At 41.5% G+C, this 25,719-nt stretch overlaps 1 protein-coding gene across 8 annotated transcripts; it reads right to left on the bottom strand.

Moving 5' to 3' along the window:
* Positions 1–2,375: 2,375 nt before the first annotated feature.
* PSMA3 (proteasome 20S subunit alpha 3) lies at positions 2,376–24,823 on the bottom strand. Of its 8 annotated transcripts, none has more exons than XR_013922184.1 (13): positions 24,724–24,823; positions 23,061–23,143; positions 21,815–21,938; positions 20,897–20,998; positions 20,697–20,770; positions 20,070–20,142; positions 19,082–19,147; positions 15,572–15,618; positions 13,242–13,309; positions 13,041–13,105; positions 12,370–12,461; positions 6,239–6,356; positions 2,920–2,998 (listed from the first exon to the last, which is right to left on the bottom strand). XR_013922184.1 is itself a non-coding variant. In XM_080345352.1 (12 exons), exons 1-11 carry the CDS (start codon positions 24,742–24,744, stop codon positions 12,417–12,419), a joined length of 768 nt encoding a protein of 255 aa, XP_080201478.1. In that variant the 5' UTR covers positions 24,745–24,823; the 3' UTR covers positions 2,376–2,998; positions 12,370–12,416. The 8 variants fall into 8 exon arrangements, 6 of the variants coding, with proteins under 6 accessions (XP_080201478.1, XP_080201480.1, XP_080201477.1 ...); XR_013922185.1 differs by lacking the exon at positions 2,920–2,998 and adding an exon at positions 3,010–3,167 and having other exon boundaries at positions 3,411–6,356; XM_080345352.1 differs by lacking the exon at positions 6,239–6,356 and having other exon boundaries at positions 2,376–2,998.
* Between the last annotated feature and the right edge of the window lie 896 nt (positions 24,824–25,719).

Below are 25,719 nucleotides of genomic sequence, written 5' to 3'. Positions count from 1 at the left end.
AGGCGCCGCCCGTGCCGCGTTGCCCTCAGCCGGCGCGGGCGGGCGGCGGGTGGTTGCGCTTCCCTCAGGGGAAGGCGTCGCTCCGTGGCCGTTACTCATCCCCTGCTGCCCGTGACGCGCTCGGGGCGAAGCGCGGGGATGGGGACGTGACCGCCTGTTGCCGCCCGGTCGCTTCTGCACGTGGTGCTGGCGGCTGAGTCACCTCTGCACAGGGAGGATGCAGCGGAGAAGGGGAAGAGCAGCGGTGACGGGACTGAGCGCTTTTCGGGGTGCGCAGGGGGAATGTCGCGCTGTCCGGTCCCTCTGTACCGCGGGCGCTCTGAAGGAGCAGCCTGACATGAAGAATGTGAGCAGAGATCTTTGCTGTGAGGTGCCAGAGCCTGGCCCAGGCTGCCCAGGGAGGTTGTGGAGTCTCCTTTTCTGAGGCATTTAAACCCGCCTGGACACGACCCGGTGTGATCTGCTCCGGTGACCCAGCGTTAGCAGGTGGGTTGGACTGGGTGATCTCCAGAGGTCCCTTCAACCCCAGCCACCCTGTGATTCTGTGATGTGGCAGGGTGCACTGAGAGAATTTGGTCTTGGGTGCTACTAACTGAAACCTGTATTAAAATTACATATGTATTTTTAACATTAATGTAGATTCCATGTTAGTGCTTGCTTGGAGGTGGTTTTTCTGTTGTGTTCTTTTGTTTTCATTAAATATAACGTTTTGGAAAGCAGTAGGCAAAAGGACGGCTCTCTAGGGAGCTTATTGAGCAAGAGTGAATAGTGTAGATAAGCTCTGCAGGTGTAGTGAGGTGTAATGCACATGAGGTATGTTTAGTATTAACTACAGGAGATTTCTGACATGGGGGAGAGTAGCTCTAGAGTTCTGGTGTTTGGATCTGGATTATAAACATAAAGAGGCTTGAACATGTAGAAAAGTTTGAGGTATTTCTTTTAGTACTGAGGGAAGTTTGATGCTGTGCTGTAGTTCCACTTTATGCAGTGGATAAACTGAAAATTATTGTTTAGAATATGTTGAATCTAACCCAAATATTAACAAAACTTCAGAAATTCAATTTGAATGCGAACTTCTCATCTAACTATGGAATATATTGGTTGAATCATGACTTAAACTGTGAGCTATTTTTGAGGCACGAATTGTATCTCTGTACTAAGTATAGAACCATTTAATAAATAACAGTTTGTGACAAAACTAACCAGTCTTGTTTCTGATTTCTAGCAGGAAAATCCCATCCCCCTGGATGTATCTGTTGCAGCTGGTGTGCTTAGGAAGTTCATGGCACTTCACCCATCTAGCTATTGTGAGGAAAAGGACTTTATTTCTGTACAGCCTGTCAGCAGGAGAGGTGACTTGTTCTTTTATGGTATTTAAAGCACCTAAGAATGCCCAGCAAGGCATCTCAACAAAGAGCGCAAACATTCTCACACATCTTGAGGATGATGTCTAGTGTAATGGAATGGAAAAGCTGTGCTTTTGGCAAGCCAGGGAAAGGGTCTAATTTTGGTTTTAAAGAGCTTTTTGTTGGAACGTGAGCTTCAGGACTCATTATGCCCTGAGTTTCAGATTTTTATATCCTAAATGTATGTCCAGCCAAAACAACTTTATGATTCTATGTCAGTGTTAATTAGCCCTGAGACTTAGACAGCTTGGCTGTACTGGATCCTCGCAGCTGTGCCCCTTCCCCAGCCCTTATAGGGAAGCAGTTGACACGAGTGGAAGAAATGAGCAGCGGACTTTTCTGTTGTGAGCCACTTTGTAAAGTTACCAGAGCGACTCATGATAAAGTTAACCCTTTAGAAGCTCTGGAATGAGATGATCACAATGAGTCCTTTTTAGTATCTAATCTCTCTTACATGCTGCAAGGTAGAGAAATGTCTAACATCACTGTTCAAAGCAGCAGGACTTATATTATGTGTACTTTGTTAGTAGAAAAGGTCTTGTAGATGTGGTATGGGAGATTCACCCGGGGATATGCATTTTGGTCTTAGTTGGTGCAAATCAGCACCAGGCTGCTTAATTTAAAAAGTTAACACAAAAGCTTCAAGCCACTGTAAGCATGACACTGGTCTTTGGTCATATGTAATTCTAGAGCTTAGGTGATGGCTGTAAATAAATCAGAACAAATGTGTACTTCAAAATGTCTCAGTTGTAGAATATACAGAAATTTAGCCTAAAGTCTTTATATATGTGGCATTTGATAGGAAAAGGCAAGTATAGGAATGTCTGTATCTTACAGTATTCTTAGTAAGAATAGCAGTATAAATAGCAGCTAAATAAAACTGTTGTGTGTATCATGTGGCTTCCTTGAGGAGACAGAATAATGAGAAGAGAGATTTCTGGGATAAGTAAGATGTTTTAATTCTGTTCAGTAGTCACATACTGCTTTTGACCTATTCCATTTATAGAGTAAATAAAACAATTGGGGAATAAACATAGCATCACAGCCAAAATATTCTAGAAACATTAAAAACACCGATTCTTGTTTTAACATTGAACTGCTTTCTATGTTGTGAAATACTGTGCTGCTTTATGTCAGACTTTGCAGGTGTTCAGGAGACTTTTAGCTGCTCTTATTTTTGTCTCAAGTGTTTAGTTCTCCTTTCTTTTTATAAGTGCTCTTCCTCTTGGTGTTTCTATTCTGTAAGTAAATAGGCAACATTTTTCCAGTGGTGGTTGAGCAAACGTCTGCCCGCAGTTGAAACTCTGCCTGCGTGGAACTGCTGTATTTCTGCACAAATGAAGGTCAGGTGTGTGTTTCCCACAAAGCTTTATCATCTAAGTGATTGCAAACTACTCAGACAAGAAACTGTGAGGTATTTGGTGTGCAGGTCTAAAGGAAAAGAAACCCAACCAATGCAAAGTTGACAACAGAAAAGCTCAGTCATTAATACCTGGATTATAAAAATGGAAGGTCAAACCTTTCCTAGTCTTGGAGAAAATTCTGCTTTACTGTTAACTATCAGCAGTAAGTTCCTTCGTATTTATTATCATCTGTGGGAGAGAGAAAACAAACAAAAAACCCCACACCTGTTAGTGCTAAATGCTCACCTATAGTTTCACAGCTCTGGAACATTCCTGCTCCCATATTCAGAAAAATGGATATTTAGTTATTCAGACAGAACTCTGCATGCTGTTTTTCATCATTTCCATGTGAATATTGCTGTGGGAGAAGACACAAAGTTTAGCAACCCATCGGATGCCTGAATTAGTGCATTACATCCACTGAAGTTTAGTAGTGGTTCCTTGGGTCTGCCGTGGGTATGTTTTGCAGCAGTGCAGTATCTTTGTGTGGATAATCATGAAAATATTTATGACGTAGAGTATTCTATGTTAAATATATTTGTGTGAGAAAAATCTCAGAATTGGGTTTCCTGTCAGCTCTGCAGCTAACAACAATACTCACTTTGTAGTTGCTTTTTCCAGTGACACGAGTAAAACGCTGTTACGTTCTCAGCTTGTCAGAGCAGTTCTTGTTAGCGGCTTCAGAGATCTCCAGGGAGAAGTAGTCCCATTTTTACTGAATAAACTGTGTCCAGACTTTGTTGTGCTTTGTGGCTGCAGATCTTAACTACAATCCTGTGTTTTATAAAATGTGTGCAGAAATCGGTGATGCGTTAACTGATGTGTGTTATTAGCAGCCTAGCAGCAAGAGAAGAGGTTTAAGTTCTCAGCCAGCATAACTGCTGCTTTCATCCCAGCCCGTTAGTGCTGTGGGGGCGTTTTGGCGTGTATCATGCAATCTTTACATTCCAAACGTTAAAATGTTCCTTTTTTAAAGACTGATTTGGTAATCTTGTGTTGGGACAGAGTAAGAGCTGTGTTGTAAGAGGCTATTTTTACTCTTTCCGGTACATAATTTTCTCTTACGATAGCTAACATATTTCTGTCAAATGTTAATGTTACTAATTTAGCAACTATGGAAGAAGAGCGCTCATTGCTAGGGTTTACTTAAGATTGGATTCTAAAGCCAGTTTTTTCATGTGCTGTTAAATTATCTGAGTATAGTTGTTTAATTTCTGTTGCCTAGCAAAGGGATGCAAGAGATGGAATTGATTACAGATCCACTTAACTTCCTGTACTATTTCTACGGGCTACAAGTTCACAGTCGTGACAAGAGCGAGTCTGTTACAGCTACGCTGGGGAAGTCGTGCAGTGTTGTGAAACAATAGCGCATGACACCACAGAGAAGCTGAAGATTTGTACAGCAGCTTTAATTTAGATGTGGCAAAGGACTTTGGTTGTCATCATCTGCAATCAGGTGATGAGTCTGTCAAAACATGAAGTAGATGCTTGAAGTTAAATGAGAAATCAGTTATAGCTCTGGGTAGCAATGTGACTGCTGAAGGAGAGCATCCTTACGTATTTTTTCAAAGTAACCGTTGCTGAACAGCGACTAAAGGCGAAGGATTAGATCTATTAGTGAGTAATCAAACCTCTTTCAGGCTTTATATTTTTTTTCTGTGACAGGCACACTAGTTAGTACTAGAAATGTATCCTATACATGTACACATAATGGCTATGTTAGTGCATCAGTGATTCCAGTATTGTAAAACTACTCTCTGTACCTTTCAACTGGCTTCCAAAATATTTCTACAGCATGCAGCTCTTTCTTCCTGGCTTCTGAGCTGTAGGCATTATTACTGAGATATTTATCCGTGGAAGTTTTGATCTTCCAAGGTGAGATGAGATGTTTATTCTACAGGATTGGGGGAGTGGTTTTCTGTGTAAATAGTCACCAGTCTACAGAGCAAATAGGCTTTTAGTGTTTCAGAAATAAGTTGGAAACATTTAAACTTTCATATGAATCTCTAAACAGTCTGTATTCTTCCTAACAGAGTAAAATCTTGTGTATAAATACTGCTACTTGAATAATCTCCAGTCTAAATCAAATATACAGGGTGAAACTTGAATGCAAACCCCATGTGTTTTTGAGAGTGGCAATTACCTACTTTATTGCTATGAAAACTAACAGTTTTAACATTTAAATGGGGTTGCATGTTGTATTTTAAGATCCTTACTGAGTTAAGCTTCTGAAATAGGTATTTCCCCCTTAAATATTAACTTCTCATATCTACTTTGGAGCAACAGTGTGGTCACTTTTTCAGCCTTTTGTGATACTGGACGTGTGAATGTAAACTGGTGTCTAATGCTGTCCATATCTCGGATGTTGATTGTGGCTGATGTTGGAGAGCTGAAATAGGCTGTTGGTTCACTTTAGCAAAGAGAACTAACTCTGGTTGGATTAATTTCTCAATACCTGCGTTAATAGATTCAGGTTTTTCTTGTCTTTCAGAAGTAGTTTTGAGTGATCATGGGAAATCTGAAGTAAGACTCTTCCTCGCTTGCGCTGCCTCTTTCTAGTTTGTACCTTGGAAGGCTTTTATTTTCCTCCCAATATGACTTCTTGCTGCAGAAGTAGCCATGTTAAAAAGCACAAGAAGGAAAATAGATGTTAAGAGTATGTTCTCATATATGCAAGCTTTTTCCCGCACTGGTAAGTGGCTTCTCATTTTTTTCCTAATACATCTTTCCATGCTTGTAGAGATATAAAACAGGGTTCTAATACTGATGGTGAGTCCTTAGACGTGGTCCACCTGCCAGTGTAGGTGTCACTCTCAAGCTTGTCATCACTGATAAGCTGTTGATTGAAATGATGGACTGTTACAGATGTAGAGCAATGTGATCCAGCTGAATCAGGACTACAGACGCACAATTTTTCCTTCTAACTACCCTCTGGAAAGCAATGTGTGTGCTACTAATGGTTCACAGCCTGGCACAAAGCAGCAAGCGCTGTTGCTGCAAAGCCAAAGAAAGCTTGTGAAGGCAGTGGTTACTGTGGCCTCTCTTCTAGGGCTTTTGCTTGTCCAAATTACTTTAATCACTTAGGATTAACTTACTTTTCAGCCTCAGCTAACAAGAATGCAGTTGGTCAGTATTGATTCTTTTTTAAAAGTATTAATGCCCTCAGTCTTTTGTATGAAGTGGTTTTTAGTTAGAAGTAGCTGCTCTCTGTGACAATTTACAGTTCAGCTGGTGATTAAATTCTGAATTTTTTTCCTACATAGCCACCTTTTCCAAAAGATACCTTTGATTTGTGTATGTTGTTTGTAGGATATTATTACAGGTACCTAGTTTCCAGGTGGCTGGGGACTTGGCTGATCAATCAGCACTGTGTAATGCACACTTCACCTGTGAATTAATTGCAAGACTCTACTGTTTGCAGGTTTGTACCTTCAGGGATGTGCTTTCCCCTGCAGCGTTGTTGTGTATTCTGTCACCTCATTAGTTACAGCAGTACAGCTGTAAACAGAACTACTCAAATGAGCTGTGGAGTGTGGCATCCAGAACTCTGAAAGAACAAAATACATGTCTTTTTGGAGTTCAGTTATTCAGGATCAATGAAAGAGCTTTTAATAGTGTAAGAATGATCTCCTTGCAAGCTGCACAATGGGGGACAAACTGGTATTTGTGTAGAAACAAGCATTTGGCTGGAGGAAATAGGTGGTTGTTAAACAGACTGACAGGAAACACATTAAGCTCAATTTTGATTCTGCCTCAGTATTACAGATTTGTTTCTATTCCTGATGTATATAGAAAAGTATTTGGGAAAAACAGCCTCTCAAGCAGTGTGCTTTGTAGACTGTGGAAACACCTAGGATTAGTGCTGAAATTGAGCTTTATGCAAGTATTCTGCTAAAGTCATTTTGCGCTTCCTTGGCTGCTCTTGACACCTGTTAATGCAGTCTAATGTAATAGGTCTCTGTCCTTCCCCTAAATAATGAAATTAGCAGATTTCCTGCTTTTCTAAAAGCCCTGCAAACAACATAAATTTAAATTCCAAAAACTTGGGCATCACTTAGGTGTGGTTTTGGTTTTTTGTGTGTGTGCATTTGGAATATATTGGCTTCTGGGTGAATTTGCTATAACTGAACCTACTGTTAATCTGCTGAAATTGGAATCTTAAATGTATTTTGGATGTGCAGACAATACATATATACCAAATGATATTTAACTTGATGCAGCAATAAACTGCCCCATGTTCTTTCCAAACTTTTACTTGGCTTGTCTTACCTAAAATGGTATTTTCAGTGAGTAGATTTTATACTGTGTTAAGGGGAGACTTCAGGGGATTTCAGTTTTTCCTGATCTGATTATATGCACATGTTTGCACTATAACCTACGTGATGCTGCTGCCTGCTTTATTCTACTTGTCCATTTTTGGTTGGCACAGCAACTTGTAAGAACCATTTTTAAACAATTGTTTCGGAGTCCTTTAATAGCAATGCACTCAAGATGAAAGAGCACTGCGTGGCGATTACTTAGTCTGTCTGGAAATAAAAGACTTGGTTTGAGCTCGGTTGTAGATCCTGTGTTCTCAAATACTAGAGTGTATTTACCGCAAAAGCAATAAGGCCACACTCTCGCCACTTCTACTACCTGATTTCTGCAACTCTGTATAATCAGACATAATAGGTAGCAAGATCTTCTAGGATGGAAAATTACAAGCAGATAATGCCTCAAAATAGCTCTCAGTTCTTAAGTAAAAGTAACTTCTTTGCTGCATGTAGCTTGAAAAACTGGTGGGTGGAGGAAAAGCTAGTCCTTGTCTTACAAGCCTATGCAACCGAAGGAGGAAAATAAGAGGTGGGGGGAAAACAGTCTCCATACCCTATTTTTGGTGCCAATACAGTCTCAAAATTGTCATGACAACTAATACTATTTTTCTCTTCAGAATCTTGAAACTGTTCACTTTAAGGTCATCATCTTCTAGCTGATAAATGCTTCAGATGCATTGCTGAATTCACTGTTTGGTGTTCCCTTCTATGGTTACAGTTTTATCTTAAGGAAGAGACATGCAAAACAGCACATGTAGTTATTCCAAGTCCCCTTCCTTGAGGGTGACTTGGACTCTACAGCCAGACTGCATCTCAAGCAGTTTTGCGTCCATATGGAGAGTCACACTTTCAGCTTGCGGCGTTTTTAACCTTAGGCCATCAAGCTATTTTTGGTGATGAGAAGGAAGCAACAGATGATTTGATGCTTGGCGTACTTCAGATCTGCGCAAGACAAATTCTGTTTGAAATGTTTCCTTTCTGAGAGTCAGCACCAAATACAGCTTAATATGATTTATTTTGGAGATACCCTAGGGATATATCGCACACAGGAAATTTTACATGAGTTACTTCTATGCACTGCTTTCCTATGTGCTTCTAACAGCTCAATCTTAACATAATTTCATCAGCAGTACTAGTCAGTTGTAGCAAAGGTATTATCCAAACCAGTAATATTTATGGCCATATAAAGGTAGTACAAACAATGGAAATTGATTATCCTAGTGTAGTAGCCTAAACTGGGTTTTTGAACTCTGCAAGTCCAGCTGCGTATTCTAAAATCTGTTCTGGTGCAGTCATGGGGATGTATGCAAGTAAACTAGCTATTGAAATCTATTTTATTTTCAATTTGTCATCTGCAGTTCACCCGTTCTTAGTTCTCTTTAACTAGGCTTCTGTATGTGGACTTGCTGACTAAGTAACAGGGAATGTGACACATCCAGTGCTATGAAATATCAGAGCAGTGAGTCATCAGGTGCTTAGTAACAGTCAGTGGATGTATGAAACTTAAAGGGAGAGGAAGCATCTTGCTGTACATCCTACTCCTACGTCATTGTTGGAACGATGTATTTATAAAATACTCCTTAGTGGAGGGATGACTTTAAGCTAAGAGATGAGTTGGTCGATACAGTCTTACTTTCTGGTGGTCTGTTAAAGCCTGTGCTAAGCAACAGCACATGCCATTAAAACTCTGAACATGAAATATTTCAGCATGGCCAGGACTGCAGCTGTGCATTCCAAGTGGGTATTTGACTTTCTGCTCTATTATGTATTCCCATAAATAGACAGAATCTGGACTAAGTAGGTTACTCGTGGAGCCTGAAGCAAGAAGTGCTTCTTGGTATGGACTAATTATACTTTGTCTGATATCTTCAGAACTGAAACTTCCCAGTGCTTTGGGCAGAAACAATCCAAATGACTCTTAAGAACCACCTCTTTCTCAAATCTCCAATTCACCTACCCTGCCCATGTGTTAGCCTTGCAATGCATTTTCACATTTCAGTGTAACACTGAAATAATAATTGACCATTTCAAGCCAATTATAAAAGCTCGTTTTCATTTTAGGGAAGGGGATCCAAGCCCTGCTTTTGTAGGAAGGCGTGTGCTGCCCCTGGTGCCAAAGGCTGGTTCTGGGAGCCCTCAGAGGTCGCTGTCACAGACACTGCTGTTGATGGGTGATACTGAGCTTGCATGTGTTGCAAGGAGCTTACTCAAAAATAGTAAGGTTTAAGTAGAAGCACATGCTATCTTCTGTCTCAAGGAACAGCTCTTCTGGAGCTTCAGCTCTGCAGACTTACACATTCTCCAGATGTGCCTCACAGCTGAAGCTACAGGAGATAGACTGGTAGCAGCTTTGAAATCTTTGTTTTAGCTGTCTGATTAGTTGCTGGGCTCTGGGCTTAAATCAAACTCTTCCTCCTAGAATATTGTTTAAGACTGGAGGCTGTCTACTGTACAGCTAGATTATTTTTTTCCTAGTCCTGTACTTGAAATGGAGACTCTGCTAAAAGTAAGCTGTGTTGTTGCTGTTGAGATTTAGTATTATTTTCTCTTGTTCTGTAGTGGATCAGTTCCTTACTTTAATCTCAGATCCAGCTTGAGCCCTTTTGGAGCTTGACTTAACTTTCACCAAGTGATTTACCTCAGACAGCTCTGTATAATATATTTAGAAAAAGAAAAACCCACAGTCTTCAGTATTTAATCAAAGTTTAATGATGGATGCTGGATTGTCCCAGTATGTTTTTAGTCTTTGTGTGGTCAATGTTGCCATGAGTAGCCACTTCCTTCTTTTGGATGATTTCCTTCCCTGCTCAGCTTCCACTGTTTGCCACAGCAACAAGTAAACACTAGTTTTCCTGCTGAGAATTAAAGTTGTCATTTAGCCTAGCATGTGTGGACTAAATTAGTAAAACATTATGATGGATACCGCACAAATGTATAATTAAATTAAGCATTCTTAACTAACTTCAAATTAAGTTACTTGTTCAATGCAGCATGGTTGTCTCATTGGCTACCTCAGCTGGAACTGCAACTAGGTTAAGGCTACAAAAGTAGCTGTAATAGTAGTTTTTCTGTTGAACTTCAAGTCCTGGACTAGGAACCTATTCTCATGTTCCCTGGGTGGTGGTGTTAAAGGGAGCAATGCTTGCTTTCAGATCAAATAGAAGCCTGCTAACTTTCTGTTTTTATAGTTAAGGGAAATTTCAATACTAATGTAGCTTATTCACTATTTTCATGCTTTTTAAAATCCTTGGCTCCCCTCTCCTGAATAAATGTAAAATTTTTTCCCCACCTTCTAATGGTGACTTTTTTCTTCCTTCCCCATCTGCAGTCAGTGGAAATAATATGTTGTTTTCCTTACCATAGATAAGGATCAGTTCTCATAAAAAGGTTGAAAGTATATTCTGTTAACTTAGTTATTTAATTTGGAAAATAACCTGACAGTAATAATCACCTTGGTATTGTTTAACTAAATCTTGCTATGACAGACAAGGCTACTGTGCAGCACTTTGTATGTACTACAATCCACACACTGCTGAATTGCTTCTCATTGGACTTCATTATATATCTTTCCACAACAAACAAAAAGAATTAGAGCACAGTTCCTCGAAGGAACTATTTAGGTTGCCATGTTATCTAAGTAGTATCTATTTGGAAATTTTGAATAAGGAAGTAGGTGGCTCTGTTCCTACCTGTATCTCTTCACATTTTGTGGAACATCTTCCTTGGACTTTGTTGTAAACATACACAATTGATCTTCTTACTTAACAAGAATTATACAAGTCAGGTGTCAGGGTTATGTTTCCTGTCCTTAATTCTGAATGTCTGTCACTGAAAGGTTGGGATGGATGTGTGTAGCCACACATGAGGATTGCTTTTAGTTTCCATTTAGCAGTTTGTCAGTGATGTTTCAGGCATAGAATAAAGACAAAGTGAAGAGAATCAAGTAGGCTCTCTGCTGTAGTATACAGCAAGTGGAAGACCAGCCCTCAGCTACTGCCTTAGAGTGCTGATGAGAGTTTCCTGACTGGCACTTGCTGATGAATCAAACAGCTGAATCAGCAATAAACTTCAGAGGTAAATTCAGTTTGGAGAAATGCAACTCAGCTGAAAGGCTGACTCAGTGTGGCTGCTGTGCTGTCACCTCAGGACCAGGGCCTGGTCATGATCAATGTTGGCTCAGGCAGCCTGATCAAGAGGTTCAGCAGCCTTTGAAAGCTACACCCAGCTGGAGAGGCAAGAGTTTCAGGTAGCTTGACTCCAGCTTAGATGGGTCTGGCTCAGGTTTAAGCCTATATTGACTTGCCTGTGTCACAAAAAGGAAGTAGAACCTGTACCTTCTAATCCCATTAAAAAAAGAGAACAACACCTGTAGGCCAGGTGTTCTTTCAAAAGGAAAAAAGAAAAAACAAGCATGTATGGGAAAGCTTTTGTTTTAAAGTCTTGTCAATCACTATTTTGTAGTACTAAAGGTGAGCAGTCTGATGAGAAAAGCATGCATTTCAGATTAAGGTGACCATTAGAATTTTAACTGCATGTACAAACAAGGCTTTAATTTTTACCTGAGTTTTAAGGTGGTGAACAGGACAGTTTGTTACCTTGGCTTTCAAGACTTTGAAGTAACTTAGAATGGACAATCTTTTCCTAGGAAGTGTTGGGAAAGCAAGCAGGAAAGCTTATTTTCAGTTCCCAGAGAGGTCAACAATTGATAAAGCTGATTCAGAAATGATTTAAGAACCCTCAGCTGAACAAAGCTATTTAAAAATAGTTTAACACTTCCAGCATTAACTCCAATTATATTGCTTAATATATCTCACAGCTTTAGAACTTAACAAAAGCTGTTTTACAGTGAGGTATCTCTTCTGCCAAAAGCAATCACAGCCTGTGGCTATGACATAACTGAAAAGTGTGATAGAGGTTAATCAAGGAATAATCAAGTACTATTTTTCATATTAAACTCTGCAGTACAAACAACACACTTGTCAAATTTCTAAGCAGACTGTTTTTCTGTACCTGGCCTGGCTCAACAGTGTGCTGTAGTAAGAGGAAAAACACCAGCCTAATAATATCTTTCTTCCTTAATTTGTGTTTTGATAGAGTACAGTTACTTCTTGATGATTCTGGCCTGTACTCTATTGAAATAAAAGCTAACAGACAGTAAAATGGAAAATTTATTAGTGCAAGTTGGTCACCCAGTTTTTTCCAGCAAGTATATGATAGCATCCCATGCTTAATACATTATAAACAAACCTGTTGTAAGTTAACAAAAGCTGTACTTGTCTTGAAGTAACAATGTGTTACATATTGTCATCATCTGATTCATCTTCCTCTTTCAAAGATTCCTATTAAAATAAAAATGAAAAAATAGTTTAACAGTTGTTTTTTGATTCTGTCTATAAGCAAAACAAGGTTTGCTGTAGCTTTACAATCCTCTCAGTCTGCCCAGAGCCTGGTATTCAGCAGGCTAGTTCATATCTTTAGTGGGTAATACTAAGCACTGTCATTACTTTTAAAGCAAATGCAGATGGTTATCTTTCAAAACTGTTCTAGGCAACATGACTTACTACCTCTCCTACTCACACTATCATGGAAGAGTTAATACATTTACTGTTGAAGGAGAAACACACCACTTGTGCAAGGCTGCTGAATTACACTGGTTTTGTAAGAACAAAGCCTGGATTACACTGTTAACTTCACTGTTCCCCCTTGAGAATAACATCAGCAAATGCTAATATGTGGTATCACAGTATGTTTGGGATTGGAAGGGACCTTGAAAGATCATCTAGTCCAATCCCCCTGCTGGAGCAGGAAACTATACATTTTCTAGTCATCAAAACAGTAGCAGCCCAGCTTTCAGTTAGTTCCTTCCACTCTAGGCTTACCAAGTGAAGCACTGAAACACCACCAAAGTCAGACCTTACCTTGGCATATTTTTCTGCTTCCTCCCTGATGTCTTTGGGAACAATTTCATGTTTTCCATTGGTTACTGCCAATAAAAAGAGTACATCTTAAGTAGAATTCACACAGGGACCTTAACACACAGAGTGAAGAAGCAATTTTTTACTTTAGTTACACAAAGTTACAAGTTTTCTGGTGCTTATAGAAATTACAGAAATGCTTACTTTCTCCAACCCAGCTGAGTTCCAACTCAAAAGCTTTATCCTTTACTTCATCATGGACTATGTAGATTCTGTAAAGAACAGACAAAAGTACAGATTAGAACAGATCAATCAATAGGCTAAATATACTTTCTTCCTTTCACAGATTTCTTCTGTTGAAATACTCTTATGGTTAAAAGAAGCTCTCCACATGCTTCTTCCCCTGCCCACACACACAAATAACCATCAGAGAATTTTCTGGGCTTAATTGCTAGTATGACAATACAGTAAATGATTACAGCTAAGATGCAAGTTGAGATGTTCAGGTTATCCTAATCAGAACAAACACTAAGATTCAAATACTGCAGAACTACTACATGCTGCTGCCAGCTTAGTTATAATACAGTTAGGAGTGTCCTATACTTCCCCTGTAAATCTTATTTCAGTTTACAGTTAAGACTGAACTCCAATACCACAGTATCTTGTGTCTAGAAGCCTGTACATAGATCTCCATATAGACTGCCATGCTTATGGCAAACATGATGGTCATCAGAATTAAAACTACAAGTGGTATTATAGCATATGCAGTACCATCCAGACTAGTAAAATTGCTCCTTAGTCTGTGGGATAAGAATGTCACACACTAACAGCAATACTGCTTTGACTGCATCATAGTATTCAGTCCTCAGTGGCAGAACATGTCAACAAACCATAACAACCCTGAGCTGAGACATAGACTTCAAAACAATAGCAGAACTTGGAATAACCTGTGGCTTCGCTTGTTGAGAAGGCCACATTCCTTAGTTTGTTTCAGGAGGTATTCATAAATCAAAAGATGAAAAATACCAGCTTTTTCTAGCCAACATAGAAAGCTTGGAGATAGTGGAGGCAGGAAGGATACCTTCTGCACCACACAGAGTACTTCCAATTAAAGTTGTATTAAAGTATTGTGAAACAAATATAAAGAACAAAGTTAACATTGGTGTCCAGAGAAATACCACTATATGCTTATGTTCTTCTGACACCCTTTTGTCATTCTTAGACTGGACTTACTGATCATGGCTTAAGATGGTCTTTAGGCTCTTCTTACGTGTTCAGCTGGTTACAAGCCTTTTGCAAAGTGTACCATGACAAGCTCTTGAAAAAAAATGTTCTGCTTGACTCTGGGCAGTTAAAAATGATTAAAATCTTTGCTGTCTTGCTACTTGAGCTGAGGCAAAACTAAAGAACAGAAGTATTTTCATTATTTGAAAATCTGTGCCTTATTTGTACCATTTTAGAACCGCTTTGAGGTCCTTCCTAGTTTTTAAGACAGCTGCAGACACAAACCATGAGATTGTTTCACACCCTGCAATACCAATGATAGAAATGTATTTATTACTTCTTTATAACCTTCTAAGCAATAGCCAGAAAATACTGAAGATTACCATTTTGCAGCTGCAGATTATTAAACTGTTGCCAAAGCATTAAAAGGAAGTGTTGTAGACACTTGAAAGAATACTAGTATTTGGTACTAATTCACAAAGTGTTTTCAAGATCGTTTACTACTGGCCAACTGATACTCAGCAGAAAGTCTTCTCTCTTCCCAATGTCTTCTTTTCCCCTCAGTAGTATGTGCCTTATGAAATGGTACCTTTTTTCCTGTAAATTCACTATCCTCACATAGCATTTGTGGGATAATACTAGCAACTACAGGCAATTACATCACTGATGTCTTGTCCTAAATCGCATCAGTGAACAGCAAATGGTTCAAATTTTTCCATGTGGCATCAAGCTTTGTCATTTAAATGAGACCAGCTATACCCTACACACATCTTTAAACATGGAGTTAATACTTGGCTCCTTTCCTAAGCACTTGAGTCTTGTTTTAGGCAAATAGGAAGTCTGGGTCAAAGACCTCAGCTTCATTTCTGGACTGCTACTTAATGTCTGAAGCACCAGGTCACTGTTCAATCTGTGTAACAAAGTCTACAGCTCTCTCTTCGGAATCAGGATGCCAAGGAGCTTCCCCGATCTGCCACCTGGTTTATATATTTTAAAACCAGTGACTCTATTCAGACAGTTCTAACTTTAATCCACTGGTGCTACAAGTTGCACCTATAGAAAGTAGCAGGTGAGATCAAAAGGTGTATTCTTCATATCCTTCAGCATTTTTTTCAGTACTAAGTAGCATACCCCATCTCACAAGAAGGGGAAAAAATATTAATAGCAGAATATACTAGAGTCAGCATGAGAACTTATCTAGTAGAAATGAAACCTGGTACCCAAATTAAAAGGAATAACTTCGATTTGAAGCACATCAAGCTCACCAGTACGGATTTTAGTCGAGATGGAAAAATAGGTTGGAGACTTACATTTTTGCAACCTCTTTAACAACGTCACGGCAGGTCATCTCCTTCATCTGTACACAAAAAAATACACAGCTTAAGAGAATATACTGTTTTCCACAAAGCCAGAACATAAATGCCTGCACAGATGCATAATGAGCCTTCTGTTCAGCACTGATAAAAGTGACAAGATTCTATGAAAAAACTGTTCTGTGGAAACCTCCCCAGTCTAAACCTTAACATCATAAAACCCTGACTTGTTATTAGATGCTTTCTGATCAACTGACATAAAATAACCTCATGTACAAATTGGGGAAGCACCATATTTTCATGTATAATATATCCTTTCTAGGTAGTATAATAATACTTTCAGCTTTACCAACATTTTATGCAAGCAATATTGTCTTTTAAGTAATGCCCTAAGAGGATAATCTTGTTCTAGTGTTTAACAACCAACTGCATGCCTGAGCAAGGTAAGAGCATCTCATTTTGTATTTTCTCACAGTTACATCAGTCTTCTGGCAGTTTCACAGTTAAAACAAAATCTCATGCCAATTTCCAGGACATAATAAACTTATGTTCTGTGGGTCAAATCTCTTGCCAGTCAACTCTTCTGGACTACAAAGTAGTAATATATATATATTTTATTAATGCAGAGATGAAACAACATTTGCCTCATTTCCTTTCTCAAGGTTTCATTTGCACCAACCAGACAGACATCAGCCTTTGATACTGCACTCACAAACCACGCCCATCATTACTCATTGGAATCAACGGGACATGTGTCATGAAACACAGTGCAGTACACTTCCTCTAGCGTAAAATGATTTTCAAGTTGAAATTCCTTTATTTCCCAATTGTTTACACTGAACTCAGAATGTAACCCATTAATTATCATCTCTGTCCGATGCTCAAAAAGTTTTCAAAACCATAGTACAGTAGCTAGTTTTGAGATACCCAAGAAGGAATTAAGATGAGACCCATTGCCTCAGCCCTTAATTTGTGACACTCCATCCATAACACACACAGCACCAGCTGCTGTGTACAAATAGAACTCGGTATCACCCAAACATTTAAATTACTCTGTGTATTTACACTTAAAAAGTTAGTGGGGAAATAGGAAAACCCAGAAGTCTGCTACTATCACGCGTATTTACAAGAGGGAAACTGAAGTCAGTTTATTTTGTGCCATTACCCTTTTCCCATGCCAGGTATGTTAATTCTGCAGACAATAAGAGTAAACACTGTAGCAGTTTATCACAGGAGTTAATGACAATTATGTCCATATATCAAAAACGTGTACGTAGCGTCAGAGCTCCATGAGAAGCGCTGCAGAAGACACTAAGAGAGTCAAGTACTCTCCACAAGACTGCCAGAAATGTTTTACACTGCGGGTGGTGAGAGCCTGGCCCAGGTTGGCCAGAGAGGTGGTGGATGAACCATCCCTGGAGACATCCCAGGCCAGGCTGGATGGGGCTCTGAGCAACCTGAGCTGGTGAAGATGTCCCTGCTCACGGCAGGGGTGGCACTGGATGAGCTGGGAAGGTCCCTTCCAACACAAACCATTCTATGATTCTGTGATTCTAAGTTTTCCCACAGCTGAAGATAGCAGACATTCACATAAGATACGACAGATGTGATCAGTGCAGTGTTTCCTGCTTGCACCCTCACCTCCATACGAGGGTTTTGCACCCTGTGTCCCCTCCCGGATACAGGATCTGCTCTGCAGTACCTGTGACGTGGGTTTAAAGTTCTGACCACCTGCTTGCCTCTTTCTCCACCTGAAGTCGTGTCTTCCACAGGAACAAGTCTTAGCTGACAGCAGGTGGTATCACCCCACAACAGCTTTTGTACTCTATAGTCTTTTTCCCACTTCAGTTTTTACAAATTCATCTCATCAAAATTAAGCCTGACCTTGAAACCCGCCCTGTCTACAGTTAACAAAAAAGCATCAGCATGCAAGACTGGACTTGCTTCACATTGCTGTGACAAGATCATACACATTACTGAAGACATTCTGCAAACAAGCCATTAAATAAATAAATGCAGTTGGGCCATACGACAAACCACTGTTCCCATACACTAAAGTTTACAGGCTCTACTGTAAAGTTCTAGCAGTAAACATACTTATTAGCTGTACAAAAATCAGGGAATATACCAAAAGTTATTTTAAATCCCAGCACTGGACAGAAAATGAAATTTTGGGGGTGGATGATATATTACCCACCATATCATTATGCCAGTTGACACACGTGGAAATTGAAATTATGATTTCTCAGACACCAAGATTCCTGTATCAGTATCAAGATCAGATGATCTTGTAGGCTTCCTACTTCTGATTTGGTATTCAAGCATCTGACCAGATTCCAGACTGAATGAAGTAAGTTTAGGAACATCTCTATTTTTCCTGTGATTTTTCAGTTACAATGCTACAGCACCATAAACAGACTATTCTTAAAAGCACGGCAGCCATATGAAGTCTGAACCTTTCCAAGAGCAGCTGCGATGTACTTCTGCAGACCAAAACCATAAATAAGATGCAAGCAGAGAATCAAGTAAGAATTACATGAGACAGACCAGGTCTAGGGGTGTCCCATATTGTCTCCAATTCCAAGGGCGTCAGCTATCAAGATGTAAGGACAGAAGTCTTTCGGGATCCTAACACGGTTCTAGGTCAGCTCAAGGCACACCAGTACATCCCAGTAGTCTTGTCCCCAGACTGGTTTTACACAGCCAGCTGTTTGCATGCTCCTTCAGAAGGCTACAAAACAACTTCTTGGTGTGCGCTTACAGAACTTTACTGTGAACTCAAGTTACACTATTGTGCAAGCAGGAAATGCTGAGCAGAAACAGCTCCTTTTGGTAACAATAGTGCACCATACAGTTGTACTCTGCCTGGTGTTCACAGCACTAACACCCTTTCAGACATGTAAAGATGCTTTGAGAGGTGTATGACAGTCAGCAACAAGCTCATGAACGCGTCTTTTGAAAAAAGGCCGTACCTCAACACTAGCCAGCTGGGAAACACCATCTTACCTGTCAATGACTTTATTTTTCTCCATTACATTTACAGAGTCATAATATTCCAGCGGTCATTCAGTATCCTGCAGTTCCACTCACTGTCCTTAATAAGACCAGCCTTTTTTTCAACTTTTTAAACAAAAGGATCATCTAAAACCTTTGGGAAAAAATAGATTATACCACCCTGTACGATGCTGCCCTAAGGTTTTCATTCACAACTGACAACTTAGTTACACTTTTAATATTCACTCAAATTACTTTGCTCACTCGCACACATGGAATTGGATGTTTATGCTTCCTCTTTTAACCATGTGCACTCCCTGTTAACTACACATTGCCCAGGGGCAAGGCTTGAGAAATACTGCTGTGGTAGAAGCTAAAACATCTCCTAGAAGGTACAAGAAAATATTCCATCTGCTCCTCTTGGATTTTATACATTTTAGGCATCCAAAAAGGTAACATAATAAGCTAAGAATATTTTTCTTGCAATAGCACAACAAAACCATAACATCATACCTGAAGTTTTTCTATCTCTGTTTTTGCAGCTTGCCTGGCTTTACCAATGGCACACCCCCAATAACCCTAAAAAGAAGAAACAAAAAATAGGCAAATTTAATTAAATACTAAGCCCTCTGCAGTTCTTACTGTCACTTAGCATATGCCGACCCCCATCCTGCTCATACAGGAGAGGCTAACACACAGTAAACCTTGGTACTGTTCTCTCTCTGGCATGTTCCCAAATTGTTGAATGGATTCCAATTACTAGATGAAGTACTACCACTGCTGACAGAACAGAGGAGTGCTCAGTAGTTCCTGGACAGAAACATATCTGTTCAATTTTTTTATTGTTATTACAGTAAATGGAAGAGCAAACTAGAATTAGAGAAGTCCAACAAGACAAAAAAAAAACCACCCAAACCCACATACCATGAAAATATATTGAAGCATAAGCACATAAAGAATAATTTCTATTTCCCTCAACAGCTGTGGTATTGGATAAATTGAAAGAAAACTTCAAAAGATCAGAAGAGTATGAGCACGTACCATCCTGTGTGTAATACACAGCTGAAGAGGCAGCGCTAACAACAATTAACAAAAGTATCTATTTTGGTTTGACTTGCTGTTGGCAGCCAGTGTCAGAGCAGCAGCCCTCACATCTGAACGTATTTTCTGAATGGGGTATCACTAGAGCACTTACTCTTTTTGGGCAGCGCACGGGCCTTTTCATTGGATATAGCTAGGTGGAATGAACCCCCAAATTTCTTAGACAAGCTTTAAAACTAGTTTCATGGAGACTGAGATACACAATGTGCGTTTAACAAGGACAGGCAAATGAGCAAAACCCAGCTCTGTGCATTTTTAAGCAGCGATGCACTAGAAATCTTCCCAGGCACAAAGAGAAAAAAATGAACAGCTCTTTTGGAACAGCACTTAATATTCTCCTAAGTAGGAACTTTTAAAAGTGGAACTTATGTCAAGATGGAAACATTTTTGACACACTCACGTATGAAACTCCTGATGGATCAATCATATAAAGTTGTGCACCGTCATCCTCATCGTAGGACCCCAACATGAAACTGGAGGAGAAAAGTGAAATTAGAAACATTTCTACCAACCCACACAGAATTACAGAGACTACACCAACTCAGGTTTCTTGCTACATTCTACTAAGCTATTTGTCAGAAGAGTTCAGTGTTACCATGACAGCCCAGCACTCCGAGGCTGCCAGAATCGTTTTATTTATCTCTAACTAGAGAGCAGATCTCAGTTACTTAGTCCCTTTGTACTAGAACTGCATAGTAGTTGTAACCTACTCTTTAGCTACCAGAGCAAGCAGGATGATTGCAGAGGAAAGTTCTGCTTTCATCACTGTCATCAACTTAATAGCATCAACTCTTCAAAACTTAAAAATTCAGGGACAAACTGTTAATCTTGGCATAATATCCAAATGTGAATTCTTCACCTAAGGTTTTACATGCACACACAATGAGAAACGGGAAGGGAATCTGTTTATAAGATGAATTGTAGGTTACTTACTCAAAGCTTAAAAAAAGCTCTCAGACAACCTAAGTAGTTTGAGCAATTGTGAAACAAAAGACAGTTACAAACAGTGTATGATTCCAAGAGTTACCTGCAACCAAAAGGCCTGACAGCACTGTACAGCGTGTATGCGTGCACATACATGGCCACTCTGTCCGCCAGGTGCTAAAAGGAAAAAGAAATCGAAAACTTTATTTATAGAATTAAGTAAACCTCAAGTAATAAAACTCAGTTCTCCATGTCAAGACTAAGAATGCCAGAAATCCTGAGTGAACGGCACCAATTTCTTACCTTCAGTGGAATATCGTAGCCATAGTTAGATCTAAAGTTAGAAGCCTCTTCTCTAGCTACGTCTGCCAAAGAACGAGCATCTGCCAGAAGTCCTGCTACTGCCTGAAATGAGAATTACCATCAGCTAGGCCAAACATACCTTGCAATGATTTAATAAAATAAATGGATGAAAGTTTAATTGTGTGACTTAACCAAGATCTTTACTGAATTCCATGTACTACAAGTGAATTCAATCAAACTATCCATCTGCTAGCAAGCTCAAAACATGTCAATATGATTCTGTACTAATACAGTATGCAGTTTTTCACTAGGAAATGTCAATAAATTGTCTTTGTGCTAAATAGCATTTCATGATTTGCCACAACTACACTAACCTAAACAATGCTTCATATAATATATATTCAACAGGTAACACCAGGTATTTCTATTCCACAGTAACCACTACTTGACATCATTGTCACATCACTATTATTGATTAACTGGTAATTATAAGGCCAGTCTTTAAAGAACTCAGCTGACTCTCACACTGCTGAGAAGAGAGTCTTCTATGCAGCATCTTTTCTCCTTAGCACACATTATTTGTTAGTTGCATTAAAAAATTACCACTTTAATAGCTGTGTTTAGATTTGCATTCAAGTTTGAAGTGGAATGCTGAAAATCATTCAAAAAACTTTAAAAACAGCTTCAAAAATATGTATACCTTCTATTTTGAATTTGAATTTTACTTATATACGTGTGTGTGCACTCAAGAATATATTACAAAAAACAATCAAAAAACCCACTGGTGTTTCTGACTCTGTACACAGAAACATAAAGATTGATTTCTTGATCTACTTATTGATTCTCTGATTTATAGACTTCTGCTTTTGAAGGGGGTCTCTTTCAGTTATTAAAAACCAAAATTAAATAGCACCTTACCATTCCAACATGTCGATCGACATTAAAGAGACGTTTATTGGAACCCTCTTCGTAAAGTTTGGACAAAACTAGTTTTTCTACTCCAAAGACAACACCGTCTTTGCATCTTATCCCAATTGCTGTACTGAAAGACAAGATAAATATAAGTTTCTCACACAGAAGCAGAATTATAGTGCAAAATACGTAACAGAGAATAACAAAATGCAAGAAACAATGACAGTAGCTCCCCATAAGTACATTTGTTACAGCTCCACTTTAGCACTGAGGACAATAAGCGGGAGGAAAAAGCCAAAGCTCATTAAACCTACAAATATTTTCTTAAACAAAAAACAGGGCTGCCACAAGTCCCTACCCAGAGAGATCTGAACATACTATGTGCAGCAGTGACATTGCTTGGAGCGATGGCACAGCCGCTGCCCCATCACTGGGCTGAGTGATACCAGTACAAAAACCACAGCCCGTATAACCTCTCTTTTTGGTAAATTCACTGCTGACCTGGGAGATGTGACAACTCATTCTCTAAGCCTCCAAAAGTGCATCATTGGGCAGAAATTACCAACCATGGCATGAGGCTCTACACAAGATACTTTGACCGATCCTGTGGCTGCGATCAGACACATGGGTGATCCAGTCCACCCCTGGCTAATCAATCATCTCACTGCTGCTAGAGCGCAGTTGGGATTTTTAATTTACAAGATTCCTTTGCCTATACTCAAAGGAAGACAGACACTCGCAGAGAAGTTGAAGTAGCTTCAGCAGGACATGGATGTCCTGTTTTCCAAGGAATGCAATGAAGTTACTATGAATTTATGAGGCACTGAGCATGTCAGGCTTTCAGTGCCTCAGTTCACATCCATAAAATGGGCTTTTAAGTGCTGCCACAACAGCTTTACTACCATAACAGCCAAGCACCTAACACATTAATGAGACCTATGATCAGATTTCGCCCCAAAGCATAAGATTTTTATTGCCCTCAACACACATGAATAAGTTTACTGCCTTTCCATTCTCCACAACATACCTGTTTCTAGCAAGCAAAAGTGATTTCTAGAAAGCATGAAAAGCAATTTCCAGCAAGCAAAAGTAATTACACTACTTTTGCACTTAATTTGAACCTAGGACACAGTTGCTCAGAACTAATTTTAACAACAATTTTATCTGCAATGCCATCATGCTTGTCTAGTCCAATGATGCTGCTTTAAACAAGACCAGCCAACAGACAGAGATGCAGATATTTGTATCTTACCTACTATTCTCCACAGCTTTCATAGCATATTCAACTTGGAATACTCTGCCATCTGGAGAAAACGTGGAAGCTGACAAGTCGTACTGAAAAAGAAAACACACTACTCAGGAAAAATGGAACACATTACATCCCAGTATTTTCAGAAGTTTATTTATTTATAAGTGTATGACTGGCACCCGCATGACATGAATGGCTTCTTTACACAAGGTGCATGAACAGCAGCAAATATACACTAACAACTCTGAGAAGTCATCACAGCAGGACTGGATACACGCACACTTCAAACCCTGTCAATCCAGACATTGCACAGGTCTGCAAGCACCGCACGTTACAAAATACTTAAAACCTATGGGAACTGTCTGTATGCCTTTGAAATTTATATTATTAGTTTTGAAAAAAAAATAAAATAAAAATCATAGAATCATAGAATGTCCTGAGTTGGAAGGAACCCACAAGGATCATCGAGTCCAACTCCTGTCCCTGCACAGGACAACCCCACAGTTCACACCGTGTGTCTGAGGGTGTTGTCCAGTCTCTTCTTGAACACTGTCAGGCTTGGGGCTGTGACACCTCCCTGGGGAGCCTGTTCAGTGTCCAGCACCCTCTGCGTGAAGAACCTTTTCTTCATGTCCAACCTAAACCTCTCCTGGCACATCTTCCTGCCATTCCCTCGGGTTCTGTCACTGGTCACTAAAGAAAAGAGATCAGCATCTGCCCCTCTTCCTCCCCTTGTGAAGAAGCTGTAACCTCAATGAGGTCTCCTCTCAGTCTCCCCCAAGCTGAGCAAACCAAGTGGCTTTAGCCACTCCTCACACAGCTTCGTCTCCAAACCCTCCACCAAATTTGCAGCCCTCTTCTGGACACTCTCCAGCAGCTTAATATCTTTTTTATCCTGTGTCTCCCAGAAGTGCACACAGCGCTCCAGGTGGGGCCGCAGCAGTGTGGAGTGGAGCGGGACAATCCCCTCCCTGCCCGGCTGGCGATGCTGCGCTGGATGCTGCCAGGACACACTGCTGGCTCACGCTCAACTTACTGCCGGAGTAGCACCTAAGCACAGAGCTGCGGGTCGGGACAAAGGCAGGAGAGCGCAGAAGCTCCCTCAACTCCTGCCGAAGGTCCCGTGGGGCTGCAAGGCGACGGGCGACGGCGGCTCAGCAGCCACCCTGGCAGGTGGCAGGCCCTGGGTGACAACCGGCCCCAGGAGCCACCATGGCGGCGCGGTCTGACCCCGCCAGCCCGGGGAGCCCCGGGCGAGAGCTGCATCGCAACCTGAGCGTAGAACAGAGCGGCCCCTCCGCGGCTCCACACCCCGGGGCCGCCCCCAAGCCCCGCACCGCCCGAGCCAGGGGAGACCCGATCCCCGCCCCGGTCCTCCCAGCGGCTCCGCCCCCGCCTCCGGTTCTCTCGGCCTAACGGGCCGCAGTGACTCAGCAGCGGCTCCGGCCCGGGCCGCTCTGTGCGGAGGAGGCCGAGCCCACAGGCCGCCCGCACCCCGGCAGCCCCGCAGCGGCCGCGCTCCCTGCAGGGGCGAGCGCAAGGGAACAAGGGGGCGGCTGCTGGCCCCGGGCCGATCCAACACCCCCGCCTGCCGCCAGCACAGGGGGGACCGTCAGACGGGCGCTGTGCCGGGCGCGCTGCCGCGGGCCCAGCGGGCCGCACTCACCCCGGTGCCGATGGAGCTCATGGCGGCGCCTCAGCACAGCCGGACGGAGCCCCTGCCCCCCGACCTCGCTCACGCTCCCGACTGCGCAGCAACACGCGCTCCAATTGGCCCTCGCACCGGCCAACCACCGGCAGCCGAGAGCCGGGAGCAACGCCCAGCGCTTCTCCGTGCGGGCGGGGCGGAGCCGCTGGGCGGGGCGCTGAATGCAGCGCGTCATGTGCTGAAGGAAACGCACCAAGAGGCGCTTCCCAGGGCGCCCGGCTAGCTCAGTCGGTAGAGCATGGGACTCTTAATCCCAGGGTCGTGGGTTCGAGCCCCACGTTGGGCGGGTGTGTTTTTGGGCTTCGGTGTCTTTTGGCGGGCTCTGGGCCGTACGGCTGTGGGACTGAGGGGAATTCCAGCAGGGGAGCCCCTGAAGAGGTCGCACTTGATGCTGCCACAGCCGGGAGAGCTTTGGCAATGGCCGTAATAAATGCAATACAAACTTTTATAAATAACGTGGGTAGAAGAATCAAAACGTACCTTGACAAAATAGGTGGATCTGTGGCTGCAGTCCTGGGCAGAGACGTGGTACAGAGAGATGTGGGTGGACTACAGAGCTGCACACCCACCACCAACTGACTGAATTTAACAAGACTGAGTGCTGAATTCGCCACAAGGACACAGTACTCCTGGCTATAGAGTATCCCCTGACAGTGAGAGGGGAAAACAGGGTGAAAATCCTCTTTGTCATCACCGGCTGCTGCACTGGGGAGACCATCGAAAGTGGAATGCTGCCAGTCTTGGTGGAGGGCAGTGTAAAGGAAAGGGACGTGAGGGTCCTGGGGCACAGCAGGATGACCATGAGCCAGCACTATCCTGGGGCCAGGAGGCTGGAGAGCAGCCCAGAGGAAAGAAAGAGATGTGGGGGTTTGGGTTGATGGGAAGTTGAAGACGAGTCACCAGTGTGTCCTGGTAACTCAAAGAGCCAACGGTGTCCTGGGGCACACCAGGCAC

The sequence above is a fragment of the Nesoenas mayeri genome, assembly GCF_963082525.1.
Source record: "Nesoenas mayeri genome assembly, chromosome: 5".
NCBI lineage: Eukaryota > Metazoa > Chordata > Aves > Columbiformes > Columbidae > Nesoenas > Nesoenas mayeri.
Note: the sequence above shows the minus strand (reverse complement) of the source record. Positions and strands in the feature narration are given on the sequence as shown.

Excerpts from the sequence above, each read along its gene's own strand:
- PSMA3 (XM_080345352.1), bottom strand. The coding sequence starts at position 24,744 with ATGAGCTCCATCGGCACCGGG. Across the intron at positions 20,771-20,896 it reads GCTACGATATTCCACTGAAG|CACCTGGCGGACAGAGTGGC; the intron begins GTAAGAAATTGG and ends TTTTCCTTTTAG. Across the intron at positions 15,619-19,081 it reads CAGAGATAGAAAAACTTCAG|ATGAAGGAGATGACCTGCCG; the intron begins GTATGATGTTAT and ends TTTTGTGTACAG.